Source organism: Poecilia mexicana, unplaced genomic scaffold, assembly GCF_051168715.1.
Source record: "Poecilia mexicana isolate PSO_F unplaced genomic scaffold, ASM5116871v1 scaffold_8, whole genome shotgun sequence".
NCBI lineage: Eukaryota > Metazoa > Chordata > Actinopteri > Cyprinodontiformes > Poeciliidae > Poecilia > Poecilia mexicana.
The window spans coordinates 11,586,027-11,609,156 of record NW_028263377.1 but is presented as its reverse complement, the minus strand read 5'-3'; the positions used below and the strand labels follow the sequence as shown (position 1 = coordinate 11,609,156).

The 23,130-nt window shown below is 42.1% G+C and overlaps 3 protein-coding genes and 1 long non-coding RNA gene across 4 annotated transcripts; 3 read left to right on the top strand and 1 right to left on the bottom strand.

Moving 5' to 3' along the window:
- Positions 1 to 159: 159 nt before the first annotated feature.
- On the top strand, positions 160 to 14,567 carry recql5 (RecQ helicase-like 5). The gene is made up of 18 exons (XM_088008249.1): positions 160 to 867; positions 1,043 to 1,164; positions 2,697 to 3,218; positions 3,901 to 3,997; positions 4,080 to 4,191; positions 4,271 to 4,433; positions 4,518 to 4,600; positions 8,960 to 9,374; positions 9,847 to 9,883; positions 9,964 to 10,022; positions 10,487 to 10,557; positions 10,653 to 10,746; positions 10,835 to 10,987; positions 11,061 to 11,623; positions 11,710 to 11,770; positions 12,776 to 13,033; positions 13,109 to 13,181; positions 13,269 to 14,567. The coding sequence occupies exons 1-8, from the start codon at positions 771 to 773 to the stop codon at positions 9,237 to 9,239; spliced, it is 1,476 nt and encodes a 491-aa protein (XP_087864375.1). The 5' UTR covers positions 160 to 770; the 3' UTR covers positions 9,240 to 9,374; positions 9,847 to 9,883; positions 9,964 to 10,022; positions 10,487 to 10,557; positions 10,653 to 10,746; positions 10,835 to 10,987; positions 11,061 to 11,623; positions 11,710 to 11,770; positions 12,776 to 13,033; positions 13,109 to 13,181; positions 13,269 to 14,567.
- LOC106906874 (uncharacterized) lies at positions 4,617 to 7,837 on the bottom strand. The gene is made up of 3 exons (XR_001415453.2): positions 7,628 to 7,837; positions 6,066 to 6,187; positions 4,617 to 5,959 (listed from the first exon to the last, which is right to left on the bottom strand). It is a non-coding gene; the product is annotated as an uncharacterized LOC106906874 (long non-coding RNA).
- On the top strand, positions 9,590 to 13,393 carry LOC148157983 (ATP-dependent DNA helicase Q5-like). The gene is made up of 11 exons (XM_088007681.1): positions 9,590 to 9,691; positions 9,847 to 9,883; positions 9,964 to 10,022; positions 10,487 to 10,557; positions 10,653 to 10,746; positions 10,835 to 10,987; positions 11,061 to 11,623; positions 11,710 to 11,770; positions 12,776 to 13,033; positions 13,109 to 13,181; positions 13,269 to 13,393. The coding sequence occupies exons 1-11, from the start codon at positions 9,590 to 9,592 to the stop codon at positions 13,391 to 13,393; spliced, it is 1,596 nt and encodes a 531-aa protein (XP_087863807.1).
- A 749-nt stretch (positions 14,568 to 15,316) lies between the features above and the next one.
- On the top strand, positions 15,317 to 23,019 carry cdr2l (cerebellar degeneration-related protein 2-like). The gene is made up of 5 exons (XM_014972247.2): positions 15,317 to 16,222; positions 19,837 to 19,949; positions 20,351 to 20,499; positions 20,898 to 21,062; positions 21,723 to 23,019. The coding sequence occupies exons 1-5, from the start codon at positions 16,144 to 16,146 to the stop codon at positions 22,645 to 22,647; spliced, it is 1,431 nt and encodes a 476-aa protein (XP_014827733.2). The 5' UTR covers positions 15,317 to 16,143; the 3' UTR covers positions 22,648 to 23,019.
- The last annotated feature ends 111 nt before the right edge of the window (positions 23,020 to 23,130 follow it).

Genomic DNA, 23,130 nt, shown 5'->3' with positions numbered 1-23,130 from the left:
AAGCATTTAAAACGGGGAAGACACAATATCAGATTTTCTAATATTGTGCAGCCACAGTAAAGCGTGAGCCAAGCCTTGTTATAATTTCCATAGGTGGTATTTTGACTTTTGAGAATTTTAAGTCTAATGAACAATCACATAGTTTGCTCTAACAATGCTTTGTACAAAATAGACATTTTGTCCTTTAGAAATTAAGTATTTAATCATCTACAATTTACACTAAGCTCAATTTGTTTTAAAATTAAAATACTTACACAAATAAGGCCAATTTTTTTTAGAATTCATCCCAGTATAATATAAAGCTGCCTTCATTCATTCATTTTACAATATTTTTTTATTAATGTTGAAACTTGACTGAAGTGCAACAAACAGCAGCCTAAAAATCACAGCAGGTCATTGTTTGTTTATTTATTATTATTATTATTTTTTTTTATGAATGTACAACAAATTCGTGCAACAGGAAGCAAAGGTCAAGAATCACGACAGGTAATTAAAATTTAAGGCTAAAACAACGTGTGTCTTAGCAGGTGCACCTAGCTGGACCAATCAGAGCTCGAGTTCACTGTTACTAAATATGTCATAGTTGACTTTTTCTTTATTTTCGGTTAAAGTTGAAAATAATCAAAGTAAATAACTTAATGGCTACAATATATAATGTCAATGAGAAGAAATAATTACTATCATTACTTTTATTTCCTCGTCTTTTTATCCGACTCAAATGACGTAATAGGTGTGCGACGACGAGAGAGTTGTCTGTAGTCGGACGAAGGATGTCAACAAGTTTAAAACAGGCTTTAAAATCTCACTTCGGCTTCGACGGCTTTAGGTCTAAGCTTCAGGAAGATGTTGTTAAGGCTGTCGTTAGTGGTAAGTCAAATACAGCCTACTTAATTCATATTTTCTTCTCAGTTTTTGTCTTCTCTCTTTCCTAGCAGCAGTGCTATCCCATTCAGTACATGTAACATGTGAAGCAGGCTACGAAAGGAAGTCAAACTGTCTTTCATTGTTAAAAAATTTACTTTTTTTTTTTGTCTTGTTTTAGGTCAGAGGGATGTGTTCGTGTGCATGCCAACCGGAGCAGGAAAGTCTCTGTGCTACCAGCTGCCTGCAGTGCTGGCTGAGGGTATTACTCTGGTTATATCCCCGCTAATCGCTCTCATTCAGGTCAGACTCTTCCCTCTCCACATACTGATTCTGCGGGGCAATCTGCGGAATTTAAAAACAAAAGAAAATCTCATCAAGTTTCTGTAAATGCTATCACACGACAAAAACATTACTACAGAATGTTATTGCTGTTGTATTTTCTGAAATGCCTCTTTAAGAGGAAGAATATAATTTGATCATATACAGAGCCTTGCTGATCACCCTTTTTGATTAACACTATCTACAATATAATATCTACTGCAGTCTAACACCCACTTCTAACCAATAAAAGTTTACTCTGGTAGAGTTCGTCTATTTTATTGTGTGTGCAGTAATTTTGGTAGGTTGATAGTTTAAGATTATACGTATTTTCTCAACCTACATGAAAAGAACCACAGACAACGTATATGAGTTTTCAACCCAGCTTTCATGAAAAGAGAAATCGCAGCGTACAGCTCCTGCGAGTCATTCACTGCAGGTTCTGATAACTTTCAGTTCGGCCTTGCCTTTTATTTTCACAGAAAGGAGAGATAAGGAGGTTGTGTCTCTGCACACAGGTCATCAAGTCTTTTTCTCATGAGAGCGATTTCTCATAGGAACATTCTGTTGTTAGAGATAATCATGCTACAGAGACATTCTGTAAAATGTGGGTCAAAAAGTGTCAACATAGCAGTGATTCACACACAGTAGGAAACTAAGAACCAGTAATGCAAAACTACTAATGTAAGAGTGATAACAACTCATAATAATTCTAACATCTCCCTCCTTTTTTATCATTCTTACATATAAGTGGGAACTATCTAAAATCAAAGAAAAAAAAGAGAACAATAAAATGCAAAAGTCTGTTTTTTTGTTGTTGTTTTTCAGTCTAAGGAATACAAACACACGCTATAAAAAGAAATGTAATGTATAAAGGAAACAGTAGGAAACCAAATATCATCATGTGAGCCTCAGTTCAGTTCATCTTCATCCGTCTGGAAGGGTATGTAGTCCTCATTGGTGTCAGAGGTTACGCTGACCAGCTGATCACGGCAATGTTAAACGTCTTTGGCATCATGCTACAACGTGCCACCAAGGTCCCGAGGAGAGCCAGGAAAGAAAGTCAAAAGGATGTGACTGTTTTCTTTGGATTCTCTGTTATTTTGTCACAGCACATTGGTTCAACTTTTTCTGTAAAGCCTCTCAAACTAGAAAGGATATCCCTGTTAAAATAACTAGCTTTTTGACATTGAAGAGTACAATTGAAAGGATTTTTTTTTCCTATTAAAAAAACAAAACTATTAATTTTTCTTTAGTAGAAATCACATTAGACTAGGCAGTACCCACTTTAGCTGATATAGTTCTTCAAAGCTATTCAATTCTCCACACAGACATTCAGGTAACCATACAGATTTTCCTCCTAAGACAACCAGGTCATTCAAATTAACCAACAAAGTTAGCTCATCTTTTTCAATGTTAAGATTACCGCAGATTAAATTGATGGTGTCGATGTGGGGTTTTGTTTCACATTACACACTGCTGATACTTTATTTGAACTGCATGATATTCTCCAGGACCAAGTGGATCACCTAAAGGAGCTCAACATCGCCGCCTGCTCCATCAACTCCAAGCTTCCGGTGGGCGAGCGCCGTCTGATCCTGGCTGACCTGGGGAGCAAGCGGCCCAAACTGAAGCTGCTCTACATCACTCCAGAGATGGTGGCGTCGCCCTCTTTCCAGCCCTGCCTGACGGGCCTGTGTTCCCGCGGCCTGCTGTCCTACCTGGCTGTGGACGAGGCTCACTGCGTCTCCCAGTGGGGCCACGACTTTAGGCCAGACTATCTCAAACTGGGCGAGCTGCGGGCTCGCATACCGGGAGTTCCCTGTTTGGCGCTGACGGCAACAGCTCCCAAGAACGTTCAAGAAGACATCGTTCAGTCGCTTAGGCTGCGCTGTCCGATGTCTTTCGTCACACCCGTCTTCCGCAGCAACCTTCACTACGACGTGATCTTCAGGGATCTGCTGCCGAACCCTTATGCTCACCTCCATGCCTTCATCAAAAAAGCTCTGGCTATGCCCAGTGGATCTGCTGAACAGGTTTGTAAAATAGAGCCTTGAGTGATTATAGTAACACATTGTACAAACCTGGTGTCATTTACCTCAGTGGTAATGATGTGAAGCAGCTTTGGAGTCTTTTTTTTTTTTTTTAATGTTGCACCTTTATGTCTCCCACTTAATTTAAAACGTGTTTTGAATATTCTTATTTAATAAAGAGAGACGCGCTGAATCAATCAGAGAAATGCGCATTTGGCTTTTAGTTATTTTATTAGAAAGCAAATTGAACAGTGATTCTTAAAGATCAAGCTAGATCTCTATTCAATTCTGTTTAATATGTCTTTAGTTCACACAGTACCTCCCGTTCAGCTGCCTCTACCTAAGGGAGTTTTTCCCTCGTGCTCATGACAAAAAAAAAAATCTCATTTTGCTCATGTCCGGGTCTGCAGCTGCGCCCATGCTTGTTATCAGTTCCGTTTCTACCAGTAAATAAGCCAAAGTTTTTAATTTGTCTCACCAAACTCTTAAAAGTTTTGATCGGTGAAGACAGAAAACTCTCTAAAGCTTTTTGGCAGAAACAGACAGATGTAATATGTTTTAACTCTGTCCAGAGTTAAAGCAATAATATGCCACAACTCCTAATTGATGAGCAAATTTTCTGTCTATATGTATTTAAATCAGACACAAATGAGATTTGTTTTTGTTTTTTTTACCCTGTGTTCAGGGCTGTGGGATTGTTTACTGTCGAACCCGGGATGGCTGTGAAACGGTTGCTCACCAGCTGAACAAGCTTGGAGTCGTAGCGAAGGCTTATCACGCAGGTAGGATGTTTAAATGTGTCTGAGGTTTTTAAACCCCACGTGCATTCTGGGTTTCAAGTGACAAGACTCTGGACTTTTGTAGGTATGAAGGCAGCAGATCGCACAGCGGCGCAGAACGAGTGGATGCAGGGGAAGGTGCTGGTTATTGTTGCAACCATCAGCTTTGGCATGGGAGTGGACAAAGCCAACGTCAGGTAAGGCAGCAAATATCCTGCTTTTGTTTTTCCTGTTCTCTTATTTTTTATTTTTACACGCGTGCTGACGTCGTTGCAGATTTGTCGCACACTGGAACCTCGCCAAATCTCTGGCGGGTTTCTACCAAGAGTCCGGACGAGCAGGTAGAGACGGTCTGCCCTCGTTGTGTCGCACGTATTACAGTCGGAAGGATAAGGAGCAGCTACACTTCCTCATTCGGCAGGAAGTCACCCGGAGACAGGTCGGATTAGCGGCAGAAGAGCTTTAGAATGATGAAACTTTAACACCACAACATTTGCCTGAAGGTTTCTTTAATTTCTTTTAGGAGAAACGAGGCTCTTTTAAGGAGACTGACAAAGCAGCCCTCACGGATTTGGAAGCCATGGTTTTGTTTTGTGAGCATGAAGGGTGAGAGACACACAAATCCTTTAGAAACAAAATTTTTATTGTATAAAAATCACTTTACTACATTACGATGCAGTAAAAATCTCACGTCGGTATACTTGAGCTCATTAAACAGTTTCAGATATAAACATTATTCCCTTCTTTGAATATCCAAGTTTCAATTTCAGAACAGCAGGGGGCAGACTTGCCCTTCTGTTCCCTGCTTCCAGTGAACACTTTAAAAGGCAAATTTATTTTAGAGGCAAATCGCCTGAAAGTCTCAGAAATATCAAACATAGTTAAATTTACAGCCGTGCCTTAGCTGTTTTAATTTTTTTAATGCAATTTTGAGCCACAAGGGAGAGACTTTCATTGTTTATAGTGTTATTTGTTGACACTAATGATTCACTGATTATTGAGAGTAGCAGATGTGACAAAATGAATGCATCAGTGTTTAGGTTTAATTGCATAACTTTTTTTGATTTATAGTTTTGTCAAAAATGTTCTCTCAACACAGATCTTATAAATTCCTCCGTAGCGTGTTTTGTTTGTACTCTAATCCGTCGCTTTCAGATGACATTTCTCCTGGTTTCCTCTTCCTCACTGGAAAAACATCACCACATAAATCTCCAGTTTATGAGCTTAAATTGGAACAAGAGATTTTGCTATCTGATCCTTAAACAACTTTCAGCTGTGTTCCTGTGTTGTGCTTTTTTTATGTTTCTCAATTCAAACATTGAAATTAATCTATTATAATTTAAATCCTGAAAACAACAAAAAAATTGGAAAAAAAAAAGATTAGAATCTTTTTTCCTCATAGTGTATCCCAACATGCAACTATTTACTTGCTTATAAAGTTAAAACATCAACTTTCCATTCTAGTATTTCTCACAGAGGAATGATACAAGGTCAGTATAAATCATTCTCAAACAAATATGGCTTTCCGCTCATCTAACACTGAGCAGCTTGTGTTTTTTTAAAGACCTGTAAGCCTGTTCGGTGCTGCGTATTTGCTTATAAGTCAGCTGTTTCCGGCCCCGCTTTCTCCTCCTGGTAGATGAGCTGCTCTTGCTCCGCAGGCAGGGATGCTCCAAGGGAATGCTGCTTCTCCTGAAAGCCTGGCCGCATTAACAGGTGTGATTTGTTAGCCTAGAACGCAATCCCAGAGTTTGTTTTGTTGTGCTGTGGCACCGCCTCCTTTTCTGTGCACACGCTGTGCAGCTTATGTCCGATTTCTAAGCACAGAGGTGAGCAGATCGGCAGGAAAAACCTGCCTGAAAGTAAAAATGCTCCCTCAGACGTCGAGCTCGTCCTGTTTGGACTTACAGCAGCAGCAGCAGCAGTGGCTCACGCAGGTGAGCACCATCATGAGAATCACCATAACTGTTGGAAAGTTATATATATTTTAATATATTTTAAAAATTCCAAGAAATGTGTTTTTTTCTTAAAATAAATAAATAAATAAATAAAAAAAGGAGGCATGACTCACAGATGAAGATTAGGAGGATGAAGAAGCCTCCCAGCTCCAGAGGGTGGGCACTGGGCAGACTTTGAAGCTTGAGCCAGACATTGTTCAGGAGACCCACTGTCTCCTCTCTGGCATCCATCCTGCTGAGGAGACCGCAAAGCACAAAGGGCATGTCTGAGTCACATTAGAGTGTGTGTCTGCTATCAGTTTCTGTACACTGAGGAAAAGGAAACCCAGGAGTTTTACTGCCTGTGTGTCTGAAAGTGAATCTACTTCTGGGCAGATTTAAACACAAATGTAACCCAGTGCAACAATAATCATACTCATTGAACTTTTTTTAATATCCACAAAAAAGTTGTGTGCTCTTGTGTAACCACTTTTACTCTACCTCCAATTAAAATCCAGTGCAACCAGTTGCCTTCCGAAGTTACGTGAAGAGTACTGAAACATTTATTTGATCAAATATCGCCACAGATGGCTTCTTAAAAGATGTAGACTTGGACTTTAACTAGGCTATTCTAATGCATGCATACATTCATTTTAGCTTTGGCTGAAAGATTTTTTTTTTTTTTTTTTTTTATTATTATTTTTTGCTCTGCTGGAAGGTGAAACTCCACCCCAGTGGAGAAAACATAAGACATTGTTAGCTCTGGTTTTGTTTAGAGAAACACAATTACTTGTTTAATGTTTCAGATTTGTATGCGAAGGACATTTTTAGGAGCCGTTCATGAGATACAGTTGCGCTCTGCTTTTGACACCAAATTAAAAGAACGACAAAGATAATCAAGCTTTTTGTCGTAATGTCAGAGCTCATGGAGAGATTGAAGAGTTAGGAATAATTTAGTAAAGTGCTTTAACTATAAGTTTAGCCTTTTCTGCCTTGTAGTTTCACACTGTAATGTGCATAATGGAAGCAGATTTCAGTTGTTTACTGTTGCTGGTGCTGCCGTGTTCTTGCTGAATTGCTCACATGGGTGTGACGCTCTATTTCCTTTTGGGGTTTTAGATTTATATTACAGTTTAAACAAAAGCTCTACAATTATTAAACCTACATGTATCGAAGAGCCTTAGCTGAGTGTTTTCCTGTCCAGAGACACGTGATCATTGAAAACACTGAGAAGCTGGCGTTGCTTAAGTGACTTTAAGCACAAACATGTGTTTCTCTGGACAGCATGTACCAAATATAATCAGAAACAGCTCTGAGCAGAGCTGGGTTTACTGTAATTTTAGACTTTTTACTTACATTTTATTAATACATCGAAACTGAGAAAGGAGTCAGATTTGTTCGTTTCACTCCTAACTTTTAGAGACTGGAGGTCCAGAACAATTTATTTGCTTTTTCCAAGAAAAAAAAATGCAGGATTCTTTTGCCAATTGGGGATTTATTTCACTTAGAAACAACCTTTATGCACAACATACTGCAGTAAATAAGTGATTTCCATGCAATTTGATGCATTCTACTCTGACTTTATAGCATATGTTTACAATTAAATCCTTATTTTTAAGACATTCTTCAAACTTTTTCACAGCTGTTGCTATTTTTTAAGTCATATTGATGCTGAGAATTACTGAAAGACACCTACCTGTGAGAATCTCAGCAGTTTTCCAACACTTAGTCAAGTCCACACTGAGTGTCAGAAGTTCCTGAGCGAACAGAAGAGGAGGAGGAGGAGGAGGAGGCAGGGTGGAGACCGTGTGAGCATGCTACAGTGTGTTCCCAGGAGCAGTTCCCCTGCAGAGGGTTTTGTTTGGCAGAACTAGTTTGTTGGTTTGTTGCTGTGTGACGCTGCTGCAGGTCCTAAAGTAGGACGGAAAGTCATCTTATACCTTTGCTCTTGAGTTCTTCCTGTTATAGCCTCGCCTATCTCAGAGGCTGCAGTTTTCTCTTTGACAGTCCTGTCTGGGAGGGACTGCTGCTTTACACTTACTGCTGCCCTCTGGTTTACTCCTGCTCTGCAAAGCTTCCCTGTTCACACAAAAGGAAGTGGCAGCGTTCCTGTTTCTAGCGTTAGGGTTGATGCGGCTGATTCCCAAGCGGGCTCTGTGGCTGCGAGGATGTGTGGATGTTGGCGGTTATGTAACCGTGGTTAAAAAGTGAGACTGTCTGGTGTTTTTTCTAACAAACTTTATAATCTGAATTTTATGAGGACATTTTGTGAAAGTGAGTTTTGTGATACACTCATATTTTTTCTTTTAAAAAAGACAATAATTATTGACTGACGTCATAACACAAGCATTGATTCTAAATATGCGATGGTTACACAATAGCTGATGATCAATAAGGCTCTGCTGGATAATGCAGGGACATTAGCTGAACCTCTTTCTCTCCTCTTTTATCTTCTCATCTAGGGATGCAAACGGTTAATAGACTTACGGTTAATTGTCGATTAATGGTTTATTAGATTAAAATTGGGTCCAGTCGACTCACTAATAATGTCCACTTAAGCCTTCTCTTAGTGTTGTAATTTGGACGTCATCCAGATGAGGGCGCCTCTGGTCATCCATAAGTGCAGTCAGTTGATACAGAAACAAAGATGGCGGGACCATACCAGAATGGGAAAGAGAAACGGTCCAATCAGATTCTGCTTTGGGATGCAAAATGCACTTTATGCTGTTGTATTTTATCCTTTTGGTTCAGCAGCTTAGATGTTCCTGTTTATTTTTTATAAATATAAAGTTTAATGTTACTCAGCATTTAATACAGCTGACACTTACTGATGTTAAAATGTAATTATATATTTATTTAAATTAAGCATATTATGAAAAATTTAGCAGTTCATGTTATGTAAATACGGTCAACCCTGTATATGAGAGAAAACTCAGGCTTTTAAGAAAATTGCTGGTCAATCGGAAAGATCCTTCAACTTTAGATCATTAGCTCATTAATCAATATCTCGCGTCCTTATTCTCATCAGATGTCGCCATGCCAACATCTCCAAGTTTTTTGGGGACAAGACGCCGAAGTGCGCGGGCGCCTGCGACTTCTGCCTCAACCCCAAAGTCGTGCGGGCCCAGTTGGAGCGAGCAGCCGCCCTCTGCACCAAGACCGAAGAGGGCCAGAGTGGAGAACCCAAAGGGCCGTTCGGGTTCATGCCGGAGCAATACGAAGGAGGGAAGAAGGGCTACGGCTTCGAAAGGCAGGGCGAGCGCTTGGTTGCGCTTTCTGAAATGCGGTTTGAATGCGACTTGGTGTGAGGTAATGATGATAATGACGCTGCCTTCTACCTCTGCAGATTCGATGAAGGGGAGGGAGGAAGTGCTGAAGAGGAGACCAAGAAGAGGAAGAAAGAGTTTTCTGACCTCTTCAGGAAGCAGATGAATCTACGGAAGGTGACTTCTGATATTTATTGAACAATCTGATGCCTATCTGAGCACATCACAGTCAGACTTTTTCTATCTAAATGGGATTTTTTTTAAATGTATTCTTAAACATTAAAAATGCATAGAACATAGAATCTTGGAGCCTCTCTACCATCTGTATGCAAGCTGTTAGCGGCAAAGACTGACCATTCCTGTTGGAGCCCGTCTTGTGAAATCACTCCCACATGTTTGAGAGAGCTGGCACGACGTTCGAGTCAAACTGCTCTAAGCGGCGGCCAGCCAAACCCTTTACAGAACAACATAACAAACACAGGAATGTCGAGACGGTGAAAGAACAATGAGCTGAATAAAAACCTGAACCCCTTTCTGTCAGTGCAGTCCGATAGAAAAACGACTGTCACAGTATCGTTTTCACACGGCGTGGCTGAAAGACGTGCCGGTGTGAAAATGCTAACTCATGTTGATGCTCGTGTGTCTTCAGGGCTCTGACGGCCTGAGGGAGGACTTTGTTCCACCAGGTACCGCCAACAGTGCAATAAGACACTGAGACGAGTCGAGAGGTTTATCAGTGGTGTAACAAGTCGTTCCTGTTGTGCAGATGCTGACTGTCCGCTCAGAGAGGCCAGCAGCCAGAGGATCCCCCGGCTCAGCGTGAAGGTACATGACAGAACTGGAGCACATTCCTCTCCCGCATTCATTAACGAACGCTCGTTAACTCACAGGCGGGACAGCAGGTGTCTGTCCAGCCGCAAAAGTGTGTAGACTTTAATTGAAAATGCATTTTTCCTACATCTGTCCACCATGTAGTTGCTCTTTTGATACAAGATTGTGAAAAATGTACTTTTATTTAGGTATTGCCTCACAACGGACGTTCATTTCATATGAAAAGATTAAGACATGAAGTTTAATAAACAGGTTTCCAGGGTTAATCAAAAAGTACGGAAAAAGTTCAGTTCCTTCCTGCGTTCCTTCCTCTACAGAAAATAATACAGTAAATAAAAGGTGAATTTTAGTTTTTACATTTTAAAAACATGCCACAAAGCAGCCAGAGAACTGCAATAAGTACATTTTGACAGAACAAATGCAAAAAATTTATTTAGTAAACCTGAGTCTCGTTGCAGACCAGAGAGCATTGCCTGTACCGCCTGCGAGATGCTCTGCGTGACCACCAGGGGGCAGAAGACATATTCAGGTCAGAGGATTCAGATGTTCCCAACAAGCGTTCAGCTGAAACCCGATAGAATAAAACAAATAAGAGTCTTCCTTTATTTCCTTTCTGTCTCTCAGCTGCAGCAGTTTGATGTCAGCGGTGGATTTGGAGTACGAGGTTTTCAAAAGCTGCAAATCTTCCAACTTGTACAAAGCTGCCATCTTGAAGAAGGTAGACTGACAATGTCTGCGCCACTATATGAGCGATTTTAAAATAAAACCGGGCGTGTTTTTCATTTAACTCATCTGTTGTCCTGAAGGTGTCGGAGATTACAAAATCAGCCCCTCAGACGGAAGAAGGCAGCAGCAACGACTCCAGAGAAACGGAGACGAAGTATAAACCCGATGGAAATTCCTCGTGTTTATACCCAGAGGAGCTGCAGGGCTTCACCTCGGCCTCCCAGATCTACTCTGTACGAGTGGCTTTTTTTACACAAGCATCGCAGAACATCAAGCACGATTTAATTCTCCTCCTTTTTGCTCCAGATGAAGCGGAAAAGAGTGGGAGCGGGCCAGAGGGGCTCCTCTGACTGCTTCCAGTCCGCCAAGGACCTCCTGAATCCCGTGTCTAGCAAAGCGACGGAGAACGGGGGCTTCATCGCCGACTCCTCCGCGGAGTCGGACGTCAAGCGGATCAGGGTGAAAGAGGCGGAGACGGCACCGTCCACCAGAACCGGAGCCGTCAGCCCGGCCAAAGCAGGCAGAGTCATGAGCAGGAAGCAGCAGAAGATGGCAGAAGCGGCGAAGAGTTCTCGCAACATCTCGCAGTACTTTGTGAAGAAAAAACCCGCGGAGGAAGAAGAGCAGCGCCCGGAGGCAGGTGGCTTGCCGTCAGAGACTCTCAGTGAGGTTTGTGAAGAGAAGTCGAGGCAGGAGCTGCTTTCCCTGCCGAGCGATCCTGCGCTTGAAGAGAGCGAGGATCTGATCCTGATAGAACCCAAAAGGGAAGTCATCGTCTTGTCCGACGACGAAGAGCAGGAAGCGGGAAGAGAAGCGACTTTGACTCTGGTCGAAGACATTCCTCATGAGGACACGACTACGATCACAGAGTACTTAATCCTCAGTAAACATTTCTGTCAAACTTTACTGGTAAAAGTCTTTTTTGCAACCTTAACTACATTTTCACCATTTTCAGACCAAACCAACCTAAAGAGGAAGAAGAAGAAGTACCTGCTAGTCTGCTTTTAGTTCAAGAGGTAGAGTGTCTTACAAAAATATTCATAACGTCTCATTATGGACACACACTTTAACATGCTTTATTGGAGATTATTGGTGCTCTCGGCTGTGAAGTGGACGGAAAATGATGCACGGTTTTACATTATTTTACCCATAAAAAAATCTGAAAAGTGTGGCGTGAATTTGATTTCAGCCCCCCTTTTGCTTTGATACCCCTAAATAGAATCCAATGCAACTGACTGCCTTCAGAAATGACCTTCACTGGTTATTCAAACTGTGTTTAATTTAACATCAGTAAAAATGCAGATGTTCTGAGAAAGCATCAGAGGTTCGTTAGAGAACACATGTGAAGATGAGAAAAACAGCAGACACACCAGAAATAAAGTTGTCTGAACAGTTTGTAGTCACTAACTTCACCACACACACAAAAAGAAACTTAGATTCTTGGATTTAACTACAGAATAACTCAGGAAAAAAATGAGCATGAAGAGCGATCAGGTTTTGAAAAGTTTCCTGAATTTATGAGGGAGAGCAAAGTTAAACGCTAATGCTTTTGTGAAAAAAAAAACAACTAAAAACTAAAACAGCAAACCAGAAAGTGATGGGCCCAAGCCAAAGAAAAACTCACTTCTAGACCAATAGATTTTATCTTGCATATAAAAACCCCCTTCTTTTACCATCTATTAAGTTGAGAGCTATTTAACCAACTATTATTGGTTAAATACTTCTCTCATATTTAACCAAAAACACCCAGTTTCCACTCATCATTATTAAATACTCCTTAAGATAAAGGTTTGTTTGTGTAGCAGGTCAGTAATATGAAACATTCAGCTTTTTGGAGCGGCCTAGTCAAAGTCCAAGAAGGACTTAAGCTGCTTTTGCCGGAACGGGTTTCACTTCTCCTTCTGATTCTTAGTTATGCACTGCTTCGTGTTGGTCCATGATATAAAAATCTCGCTTTCTGTGCAGGATTTACGTTTTTTAATTAATTCTCGGCGATGAATGACAGTGCTGTGTGTTTGCAGGCTGCAGACGAGGTGGAAGCGGAGCAGAAGGAAGCGGAGCAGAAGGAGACGTCTCCTGCGGCGAAGCGCAGCCGGACGTTAGGTTCCAGCAAAAGGAGAGTGACGTTCAACCCGGAGGTGCAGGAGAGGTCTCTGCCGCCGCCCGGTGACCCCGGTAACCTCTGTGACCCTGTGAAGGCCGTGACGCTGCAGGAAACGGCTAACATTGTGGTCTATTATCTCAACCCCTATTATACTCAGGGAAAGTTTGCCACTAAGGTGTGTAGAGTTCTATATTAGCAAATTAGAACTAAATTGAACGTGTGTTGAATAGATGTGTGAATGCTTTCACAGGTTCTGTTTAAGTCTTTTGCGCGATACTTGTCTCACCTTCTTACAGAGGGTAAAAGTCGTGAAAAAAACCAAGGTAATTAAACACTTAATGCCATATGAACATTTTTTTTGTTTGTTTTTGTCATTGACTTTTCAGTAACTATAACCTCTGTGTCTGCAGTTAAAAGTGAAGTCAAAGTTCTCATCAAAACGTTCTTCAGCAGAGTCCAGCGCTGCGAGAGCGAGGCCGACTGGGCAAACCTGAAGAGACCGCACAACTCCAGAGCCCCAGAGAGCAAGGACTGATGGGACATGCAGTCCTTATCCTGTGTCAAAGCCTTCTTTATCAGTGCCTGTCTGGAACCTGCTGTTGATCTCAGGCCTTTTATTCAAACAGCTTAAAATGAAGGGCTTTCGCAGCTGCTTGCACGTCATGTCGAGACATGAGCAATAAAACTGACCCTCTGTCAGTGTAACGATGAGACAATTGCTCTTAATGTTTTAGCCCCCTCGAGTCAAGTCATGCAAGGTGTCCGAGTCCGCTTGGATCAGCAGCACTACAGCCTGATCCTCGACTTGAATCCAAGAAGTCGACGGGATTTCTTTTCTTTGTGTTTAAAATAAAAGCGTAGCTGTGAACAGATTACACGTCACACACAACTGTATTTAATTTATCTGGTTGAAGTGCTATCATAAGCAACAAAAGATGAATATGTCGAAAAGCCCTTCATGCCTGCTGTTCAGTACAGCGGAGGAGCCATCATGATGTGGGCCTGTTTTTCTAAAGGAACCAGGGGGAACCTTGGTCGCTCAAACGCTTTGGTATTTGAAATGCATGCCTGGCAGAAAACAGGAAATGATGCAGATCGTATGGTCAGATATGACACAAAGACAACCTTGTAAGTCCATTTCGGTTCTCAGACCTAAATCCTCTGAAAAATCAATGATGAGCTGAAAAGCAGAGAGGATTCTGGGTGATCTACTCAGACTGGGAAAAGAGGATGAAAGATCCCACCGAAGTACTAAGAGCTTCTCTAAGGGAAGAAGTTTGACACGCTCACTCTCATCTTCGTTATGCATCAACGTCGTACTGTAACGGTTAGAAGCTTTCGGACTAAAGTACCGCAGTGCTTCCTGATGGAAAAGTGACTAGAACAGAGTTTAATAAAACAGAGGGTCCTGTTCTGAGGACCACATGTTTACCAAATCACATAGCAGCCTTCAATGTGTTTTATAAAAAAAAAAGTTGTTTTGTTTCTAAAATGCTTTAGTTTGTATTTTTATGAATTCGTGAGTATATATATGTCTGTGTATTTAAAATAGAGGGGGATGAAGCCACTACTTGATTTTAACACAAGGGGAAAGCTGCATCTCACTGCTGGGGCTAAAAATATATTTTAGTCGTTTCCTCATGTTGTATTTGTGCTGCTGAAAATCTTTTATTTTTTTCTTCTGTAAATAAAAGATTGTTTTACTTTTACTGTTGGTAATGGCAGAATGCGTGGAAGAAAAGCAAAAACAAACATAAAGATTCATTATTGTTTATGATAAAATAAACTATAGGCAGTGTGTGTCTCGCATGGTGAAAAAAAAAACAACTCTTGGTTTCTGATCTCTAAATTGAAGTTTATGGAAGCACTTATCAAATCCAGTAAATATTGATGTCTAGACATCAGCTCCCAGGATTCAGGTTGCCAGGATACGGTCAAAAACGATCAGCTACAGAGAAAATGATGCAGTCTGTGACAGAGAAGAACACGCTTACAAATAAGCATTAGAAAGGCAGAAGACTCATATGAGATGCATAAACGAAAATCAGTCTTATTGACATGAGCTTAGGTTAGCAGGCATTTATATAAAAAAAGCAAAAAATAGAGAAAAAAATACATTTGGTGGGATTTTAGAGAAGAAAATAAGAGTAATCACAGGAAACTTCAAAATCACAACTAGGGATAAAATTATATTTAAAAAAATGTCTGGTTCATTTTTATCCGTGGCTATCTGATTTGATCAAGTGTTCATGTTACAAAATATGTTGAAAAATAGTTTTTTTTAAAAAGTAATAAAATAAAATATTGATGTGAAGATGGAATAAACTGTTTTATCTGGTTTCCTTAACCCAGTGCTTGGTTTACTAACTTGTTTGATGAATAAATATTTGTTCTAACTTTAGAAAATGTTCAGCCAACGAAAAAAGATGAGAAAAGGATTGTCTTTTAAGGAAAACAGCAAATAGTGTAAACTTGGATGTTGCATTGTTTTGCTAAAATAAAAATAATAAAAAAATAAGGGTACGTTTAATTTAAAAAAAAAAAATCAGATTTATGCTTTTATCTAAACTTGCAGTGGCACGTTTAGATATGAGCCACATGGCTCTATAACCAGGGTGAAATGGTCTGAGGGGAATCACAAGCACTCTCTCAGTTACACCAATCTAATTTTCTATTGTTAATTTGCATCTCCAAAAGCTCTAAAATAACTAACAGAGCAATTTTCTTTCTTTGTTTCTTTGTTTCTTTCTTTGTTTCTTTCTTTCTTTCTTTCCTTCTTTCTTTCTTTCTTTCTTTCTTTCTTTCTTTCTTTCTTTCTTTCTTTCTTTCTTTCTTTCTTTCTTTCTTTCTTTCTTTCTTTCTTTCTTTCTTGTGAGCGGAACAACGCCACTACTAATCCAACAACCTACTGATTATTGCTCTGTGATCTCTACGGAGCTCGTATTTCCCACGGCTCGTGAACGCAGCAGTAGTTGGTCACCGGGCTGCTGGCTGCCAGTCTGCGTCTTTAAAGGACGCCGCCGCAGCAGCAGCAGCAGGGCCCCCGCTAGCAGAGGCTCCCTGAACTACCAGCGCTGCTGCTGCATCTCTCTGGAGCCTCCAACACCTGCAGGTGGTTTCAGAAGCAGCAGCTGCTCTGCCTGGATTTAAGCCGGATCAAATCACTCTGAAGAGGCAGCGCCGCTATTGTTTTGTTTCTGTGTATTTGCTTCCACTTCCGGGCGGGTCTGCTCTTCATTGCCGGTGGAAGAAGGAGGAGAAGGAGGAGAAGTTCACCCGGCATCGATGCTTCGAGCTGGGAGGATGGAGGAGTTTGTAACGGAGGAGGAGGAGCCGTGGTACGACCAGCGGGACCTGGAGCAAGGTGAGGTCATCTTCGTGGTGGTGGGTGGGTCGCAGGGTTGCAAAATGCAGAATGAATGAATCTCTCTCCCGGTCTCATCCTCCGCTAATTATCGGGATCTTGTCGGGAAGGCATCCCGGAATAACCCTGCGTGAATGCTGCCTCTGTTTTCAGCTCCTTCCTCCGTCCTGGCACATCACTGTACTCAACGCTGCTTGCTACTCCAAGCTTGCAAAGCAAATATCTCCTTTTGTTTCGACATTATTTTAGAGATCCATCCGCCATTCTCAATCAGAAATATACATTTTGCTAATTTAGAATATGCTGCCAATGTATGGAATACCACTTTACCATTTATTCAGACCATCCTCCAATATCAAGTTACTTGGATGCACAAATAAGTTTTATTGTACCTTCCTGTCCAGATACTCGATCTGATATTGGTTACATTTATTTTTTGCAGCACAACAGGAAAACATGACAATGTAGTATTACTGCTGGATGTGATGATTACATGGATCAGCTGTGGACGTAAAGGGCTGCAAAGATGGCCAAAAACAGGCTTTTGGAAATTTGAACACATCTGAAATATTATCGCCTACCAAACATCGCATCTAAACAGTCCTGTGCAATAACAACTGGGATATGATGATATATTTTGCAGCTACAGTTGTGATTTAAATTCTCAAGCAAACAAAGTGCAAGACATTTGAAAATGCATCGAAAGAGACGTGAATAATTTTATTAAATGAACTCTAAACGTGACTTATATCAGCTGCTGGTAATGACAGCTGAAAATACGCCACATAAGGCAGATGTTGAGATGGTGACATAAAGTTAAAGTATTTGTAGACTTGACAGCTATGAAAGTTAGTTCTCTTACGATTTACATGTGCGTTTCAAATAGATAAGCTTTAGATATCTGAAATGCAAATGTGAGTCGTATCTTTAGATCTTAAAGTTAGGAAGAATTTATACATAAAACAAAAAAAATATCTGGAGACAAAATCCTAATAAACATGGCTGGTGAAGATGGACTTTAGGCATCAAAAAGTAATTTTTTTCTCCTATGTATAGATTCAAAACATCACAGATGATTACAACCATAAAAACAAAGATGAAATATCTCGTTATTTTAATTTTTTTTGTAGATATTCACAATTAAGCGACAAATTAGCTTTTCACTGTTACAATTTAGCCAATTATTCTTTTGTTTTTGTTTATTCAGAATAACACTGGTAAGGAAACTGGCTGCATGGAGTTAAAGTGTTATATTTCTGTAGTGCCTTTTTTTTTGTAGAAAATGGCTTTATCTGACTGGATTTCTTGTTTTCTTCTGTCCACTTAGTTTTCCCTCTTGGCATTATTCTGGAGTTGAATGGCCGAATCAATCGCAAAACAACTTGTCTGAAAAACTATCTCAAATGTTTATTCTAGATAAAGGGGGAAAACGTAGTTGATAAATGCACCTGAACGCAACTGTTTACTATCGAAATGCATCTGAAGAACCTACTTGCGATTTTGAGGCTCTTGTGCAAGTATAATTGACTTGCGACCGAGATCAATCCTTCCCTGATGATTTAAATGGATTCACTTTAATTGGAGCAGAGCTTCCTCAGAGGCGAGATGAGAGCGTCCTCAACATCACCCCATCTCCTGATCACCTGCTGACCCAGAGAACCAAAGCGGCTTTGCATCTCATCACCACATTACGCTTCGTCGTCGTCGTCGTAAGAGGAGGAAATCAGGTGGATTTGACTCTCTGATGTTGCCATTATTCCGATCTGAGGTCGAAAAACATTAAATGTCTGAGCTGAGTAGAGCCCCTCGCTCCCTTCCCCCCTCGGGACAAAACGGGAGCAGAGATTTTGACGCTTCGGGGTCAGAGAGTGGATGGTGTTGTTATCATCATCATCCACACAATCATGGAGTTAGACCCCAGAAACGACGCTGTTATGCAACATCTTCGCCGCCGGCTCTTCTATTTTAAACCCCGCCGTGTTGATTACGATTCCACAAACCTCTGAAGTGTGTGTGTGTGTGTGTGTGTGTGTGTGTGCGTGTGTGTGTGTGTGTGCGCGCAGAGGGCGTTTGCATGGTGATGCCATGCTTGTGCTGCTGCCGGTGCAGGGGGGAGCCCGAGTGTGATTCACACATCCCAGCGGAGGAACACGAGCAGCAGAACATATCTGATGTTTGGCCTTGTTTTTTTTTTCCTTTTTTTTCTCCTCCTTAAGGAGTTGCGTAACCCCCGCATTCGAGACTGCAGCCTGCAGCTGCTTCCCTCAGCGCAGAAGCAGAGATGAGCACTAAGTGCGTTCGATAAGTCTCGAAGATTTCCGATGCTTTCAGTAACGATGCTGTGATAAATGGCAGCTCTGAATTTCGTACCAGTAATCTGCAATAATCTGTAAGCGTGTTCCTGTCAGTGCTCGTCGCTGTGGTGAGGAAACACTCCCGAAAATGTCAGCGATTCTCTTTCTTGCCGTCTTTTCACTCCTCTAGTTCTGTTTTTTTTTTTTCTTTCTCCGGCTATGAACTCCCACCAGGGTTCTTCTTCCTCCAGTTTGGTCCAGTTTTAATCCTCTAAGCCTGGGAAAGTGCTGTCTGCAAACCTCTATGGCACAATCGTCATTTAAAAAAAAAGAAAGAAAGAAAGAAAGGAAAAAAATGTGTAATTGAATTGATAGTACTAGTTCAACACATGACGCTAATGAAATAGCAAAAGTTTAGTTTTTTACATCAACCATGAAACGGCAGCATTTATCAAAAACATATTAAAATAGGCACAGATCACGTTCATGCCAGTTATTTTGCAGCTAACAGTTATTTTGATAATTATTCTACAGACTGTTTTGACGATTAATCGCTCATTTAAAAATTGGCACATTCTACAAATTGTTCACTTAACCCTTGTGTCTAGAAATGGGGTCCAACCGACCCCACACACCAGTCCTCTCACGCACAAGGGTTAACCACGTATTGTGTACAATATTAGAAATACTTTAAAAGATGCAAATAATTCCTTTTTTTTAATGACAAAAACAAATTATTGCTAAACTTTGTAACCTCCAACTAAAAAAAAAAAATTCTAACAGCAGCCCTAATGTCACCATCAGTCCAGAGTAGTAGTAATCTGTTGACTATTTTATGGATTAAACTGATTAGTAACTGGATAGCAAAAAGTACTTAATAGATTTTTTTTAATCCAAATTTGAACCAGGTGAAACTAAAATTGTCACTGGTCTTTTTCTTTTTTAAATCTTAAACGCAAAATGTGTATATTTTTTTGTACAGAGAGCTAAATTACTGCTGTGAATATGTTATTCTTTCAGCAAAACAGTTTTTTTTGTATGTATGCTCCAGTTAACAATTAATCAATTACTAAATTATTCGACAATCATCTTCAATAACCGATTAATCACAATGAATCCGATTAATCACTTCAGCCCTATTATTTATGCGAACAAATCTGCAGCCATTTTCTTCCTCCTCCGTGTTTCACTGAGACAGACTTTCCTTACCGTCAGCAGCTGCTCTGAAAAAGCGGCGATGTTGTTGCTCTTCTAAAAGCAACCACAGATCGTCTGTGTTTGTTCGTTTACGTCCGTCTTTCTGTCTCGGCTCTCGTTCAGACCTGCATTTGGCCGCGGAGCTCGGCAAGACTCTCCTCGAACGCAACAAGGAGCTGGAGGACTCTCTCCAGCAGATGTACATCAACAACGAGGAGCAAGTGCAAGAGATAGAGGTACGGCAGTCTCCCCAAGCATCCGTTTTTTTCCCCAACCATGTTCATTTTTTCACGTTTCAGGTCAGCGAGAACTAAAGATTTTTAGTATTTTTATTTTCTACTCATTTACAAGTTTTTGTTCTCATTCTAACTGCACCAATTTACTTGAATCATTTAGTCAGTTCTAGTTGCGGTTTTGGGTTGTTGCCTTTCAGCAAGAAGGTCTTAGGTTTGAACCCTGCTGACAAAATTTTTGTGATTGCTTCGAGCCGTCCAAATGGCTCTTTGCGTTTTGTTGCGTTACACATGCACGATGAGACTGGAGCGAGACGATGTCCTGATGTCCTCTCTGGACGGACATCTTCTATAAATCGCTGCCCGCCACCTCTTCACGCCATCGAACATGCTTCGCTTCGCAGTACCTGTCCAAGCAGCTGGAAATGCTGAGGGAGATGAACGAGCAGCACGCCAAGGTGTACGAGCAGCTGGACGTGACGGCCCGAGAGCTGGAGATCACCAACGAGAAGCTGGTGCTGGAGAGCAAGGCCTCGCAGCAGAAGATAGACAGGTGACCGCCGACCCATCCAACAGCCCATAATGAGATGGTTATTGGTGTATGCTGAGTTTTGACAGCTATTTTCCAAAGCAGTATGCAGAAATGTTGTAGAAAAACGGGGAACTTAAGCAGCAGCAGTGATTTCCCTCATGCTCATAAACCCGTTAGAGATTTCAGAGAGCCATTAACCTACACAGGGCTGGTATGTCAGGTATCAGGGAAGTTGTTTTTTGTTGCTGTTCCTCTTGCGCAACCGCTCGTAACATGTTCAGAAATTTCTCTAATCGGAGATTAGACATTTACAAATCATGTTACTGGGGCCAACGGCTAATTATAACCCACCCACCCTCCACAATAGCTGCCTTTGTTCTTTCCGAGCAGATTAATCTGAGTTGTGTTTGTGCACTCAGGTTGACGGGCACCATGGAGACCCTGCAGAGTCAGGTGGACGGTCTCACGACTCGGGTGGAGGAGCTGCGGACCCTGGAGGAGCTGAGGGTGCGCAGAGAGAAGAAGGAGCGGCGCAAGACGGTCCACTCGTTCCCCTGCCTCAAGGAGCTCTGCACTGCTCCCAGGTTGCTGCAGCACACGCCGCAGTTTCTGTTCACCTCATTTCTATCCCAGCAGGACACTAGAAACTTTATCTAAAGGAAGTTTACAAGGCAAACTTTAAGTCATATCCGTTTACTGGAACCTTGTTCAAATCGATCCTCTTCCTGCCAATATAATGCAGTTGCGTGCAGATCAAATTATTGCATCCGAATCAGATGATCGTTCGGTTAGCAAAAACTGCTCCGTCTTTTAGGAAGCCCATCTGAACGCAACGAGGTATTGACTTTTCTCGCATTTATAACAAGCATCTAAGAAAGGAACTGCTAAGCTTGAACACTGACTAAACGCTCCAGCTCAGAGCCAGGAGTACTTTCTATGGGAACAAAAACAGATCATTTTTCTTTGATTATTTCAAACTATATTCTCTCTATTATAAAGTAGTCAGAATAAATTAAATGAAACAGTTTAGGAACCATTTAAACCAAAAAAGCTACATTGACATGTAAACCCGCAGGTCCTGAAGAACATAAACAGATGCAGAACCAGATTGTGAATGTACATCATGAGGGGCCTTTGGGTACAAAAGGTGTTCTCATTAATAAGCTTCGCATGGAGTGTGCTTATTACAACGAAGCGCACCCCATGCATTTGTTTCTAAGCCAGTGCTGTGACGCTTTCTTTAGATACGAGGACGGGTTCCTCTTGGCCAACCCTGGCAGCGTCGACCTGGTGGAGCGGCAGCCTCTGGACGAGGAAAACGACCGCCTCAGAGACATCGTGTCCTCCCTGCACTCGGCCATGGCCTCGGAGCGGTCGAAGCGGGAGAGCGTGGAGCGGGAGTGCGCCGTGGTGCTGCAGGAGTTCGAGCAGCTGGAGCAGCGCCTGCTGGGCGCCGAGGGCTGCAAGCTGCGGGTCCAGGAGCTCGAGGCGGAGCTGCTGGAGATGCAGCAGCTCCGGAAGTCCAGGGTGTGCCTCATCGGGGACATGGAGGACGGCTTGGAGACACTGCTCGGCAACGGCCCCGAGACGGACACCCCGGAGGAGGAAGGCGGGCTGGAGGAGGGCGGTGAAGCCGAGGGAGGAGCCGGGCAGCAAGGCGGAGGCCCGGTGCGGAAGAGCTGCAGCGACACGGCCCTGAACACCATCTCGGCCGCGTCCGGCCGGCGCCAGGGCGGCTACCCGCTTCAGGGCAACGGCACCCGCAAACGGGGCATGTCCATCCTGCGGGAGGTGGACGAGCAATACCACGCCCTGCTGGAGAAGTACGAGGAGCTGCTGGGGAAGTGCAGGCGCCACGAGGAGACGCTGTGCCACGCCGGGGTGCAGACGTCGCGGCCCGTCTCCAGAGACCCCTCCGTGAGGGATTACAACATGAGCTCAGCGGAGCCTTCCACGTCCGGGGCCGGCGCCGTCGGCCCCCCGACGCCTCCGCAGACCCCCTCCACCCCGGAGGCGCTGGAGGGCATCAGCAGGCAGGTGGAGCAGGTGGACAAGCGGCTGAGTCAGAACACGCCGGAGTACAAAGCGCTGTTCAAGGAGATCTTCTCCCGGCTGCAGAAGACCAAGAGGGACATGAACTCCCCGAAGAGCCGAAAGACTCACAAATAAAACTGAACTCCCCCCCTCAACCCCACAAGAAGAACCTAAATGCACTGAGAAAAGCTCAAGCTAATTTACAAAGCATTACCTCACAGTTCAGCTGCTGAAGTATAGGAAACGCTGCTTATTCATGTAAAACTGCCAAACGTTATTTTGCTGCGCAGGACGTCTTATACAGGCCAGAGATCAGAAGGTAAAGATGGTTTTGTTTTGTTTCTGTAATCGAGATGTCGGAGTGATTGACTGTTTCAATAATAAGCCAAATGAACCTAAAGCAGAAAGCGTGAGGGGCTTTGGACATTTCCAGCATGTACTTGTTTATAACATCACTAAATGCTTAAAATGAATAAATAAAATCACAAGCTTTAAAACTCAAGCAAATCTTAATGTTTTATATTTAATTTTCTTTTCCTGGATATGATGAATTCAGAGAGTTGGCAAATAAATTACATCTGAAGTTTACTTGCACACACTGCAGGACCATAATTATTC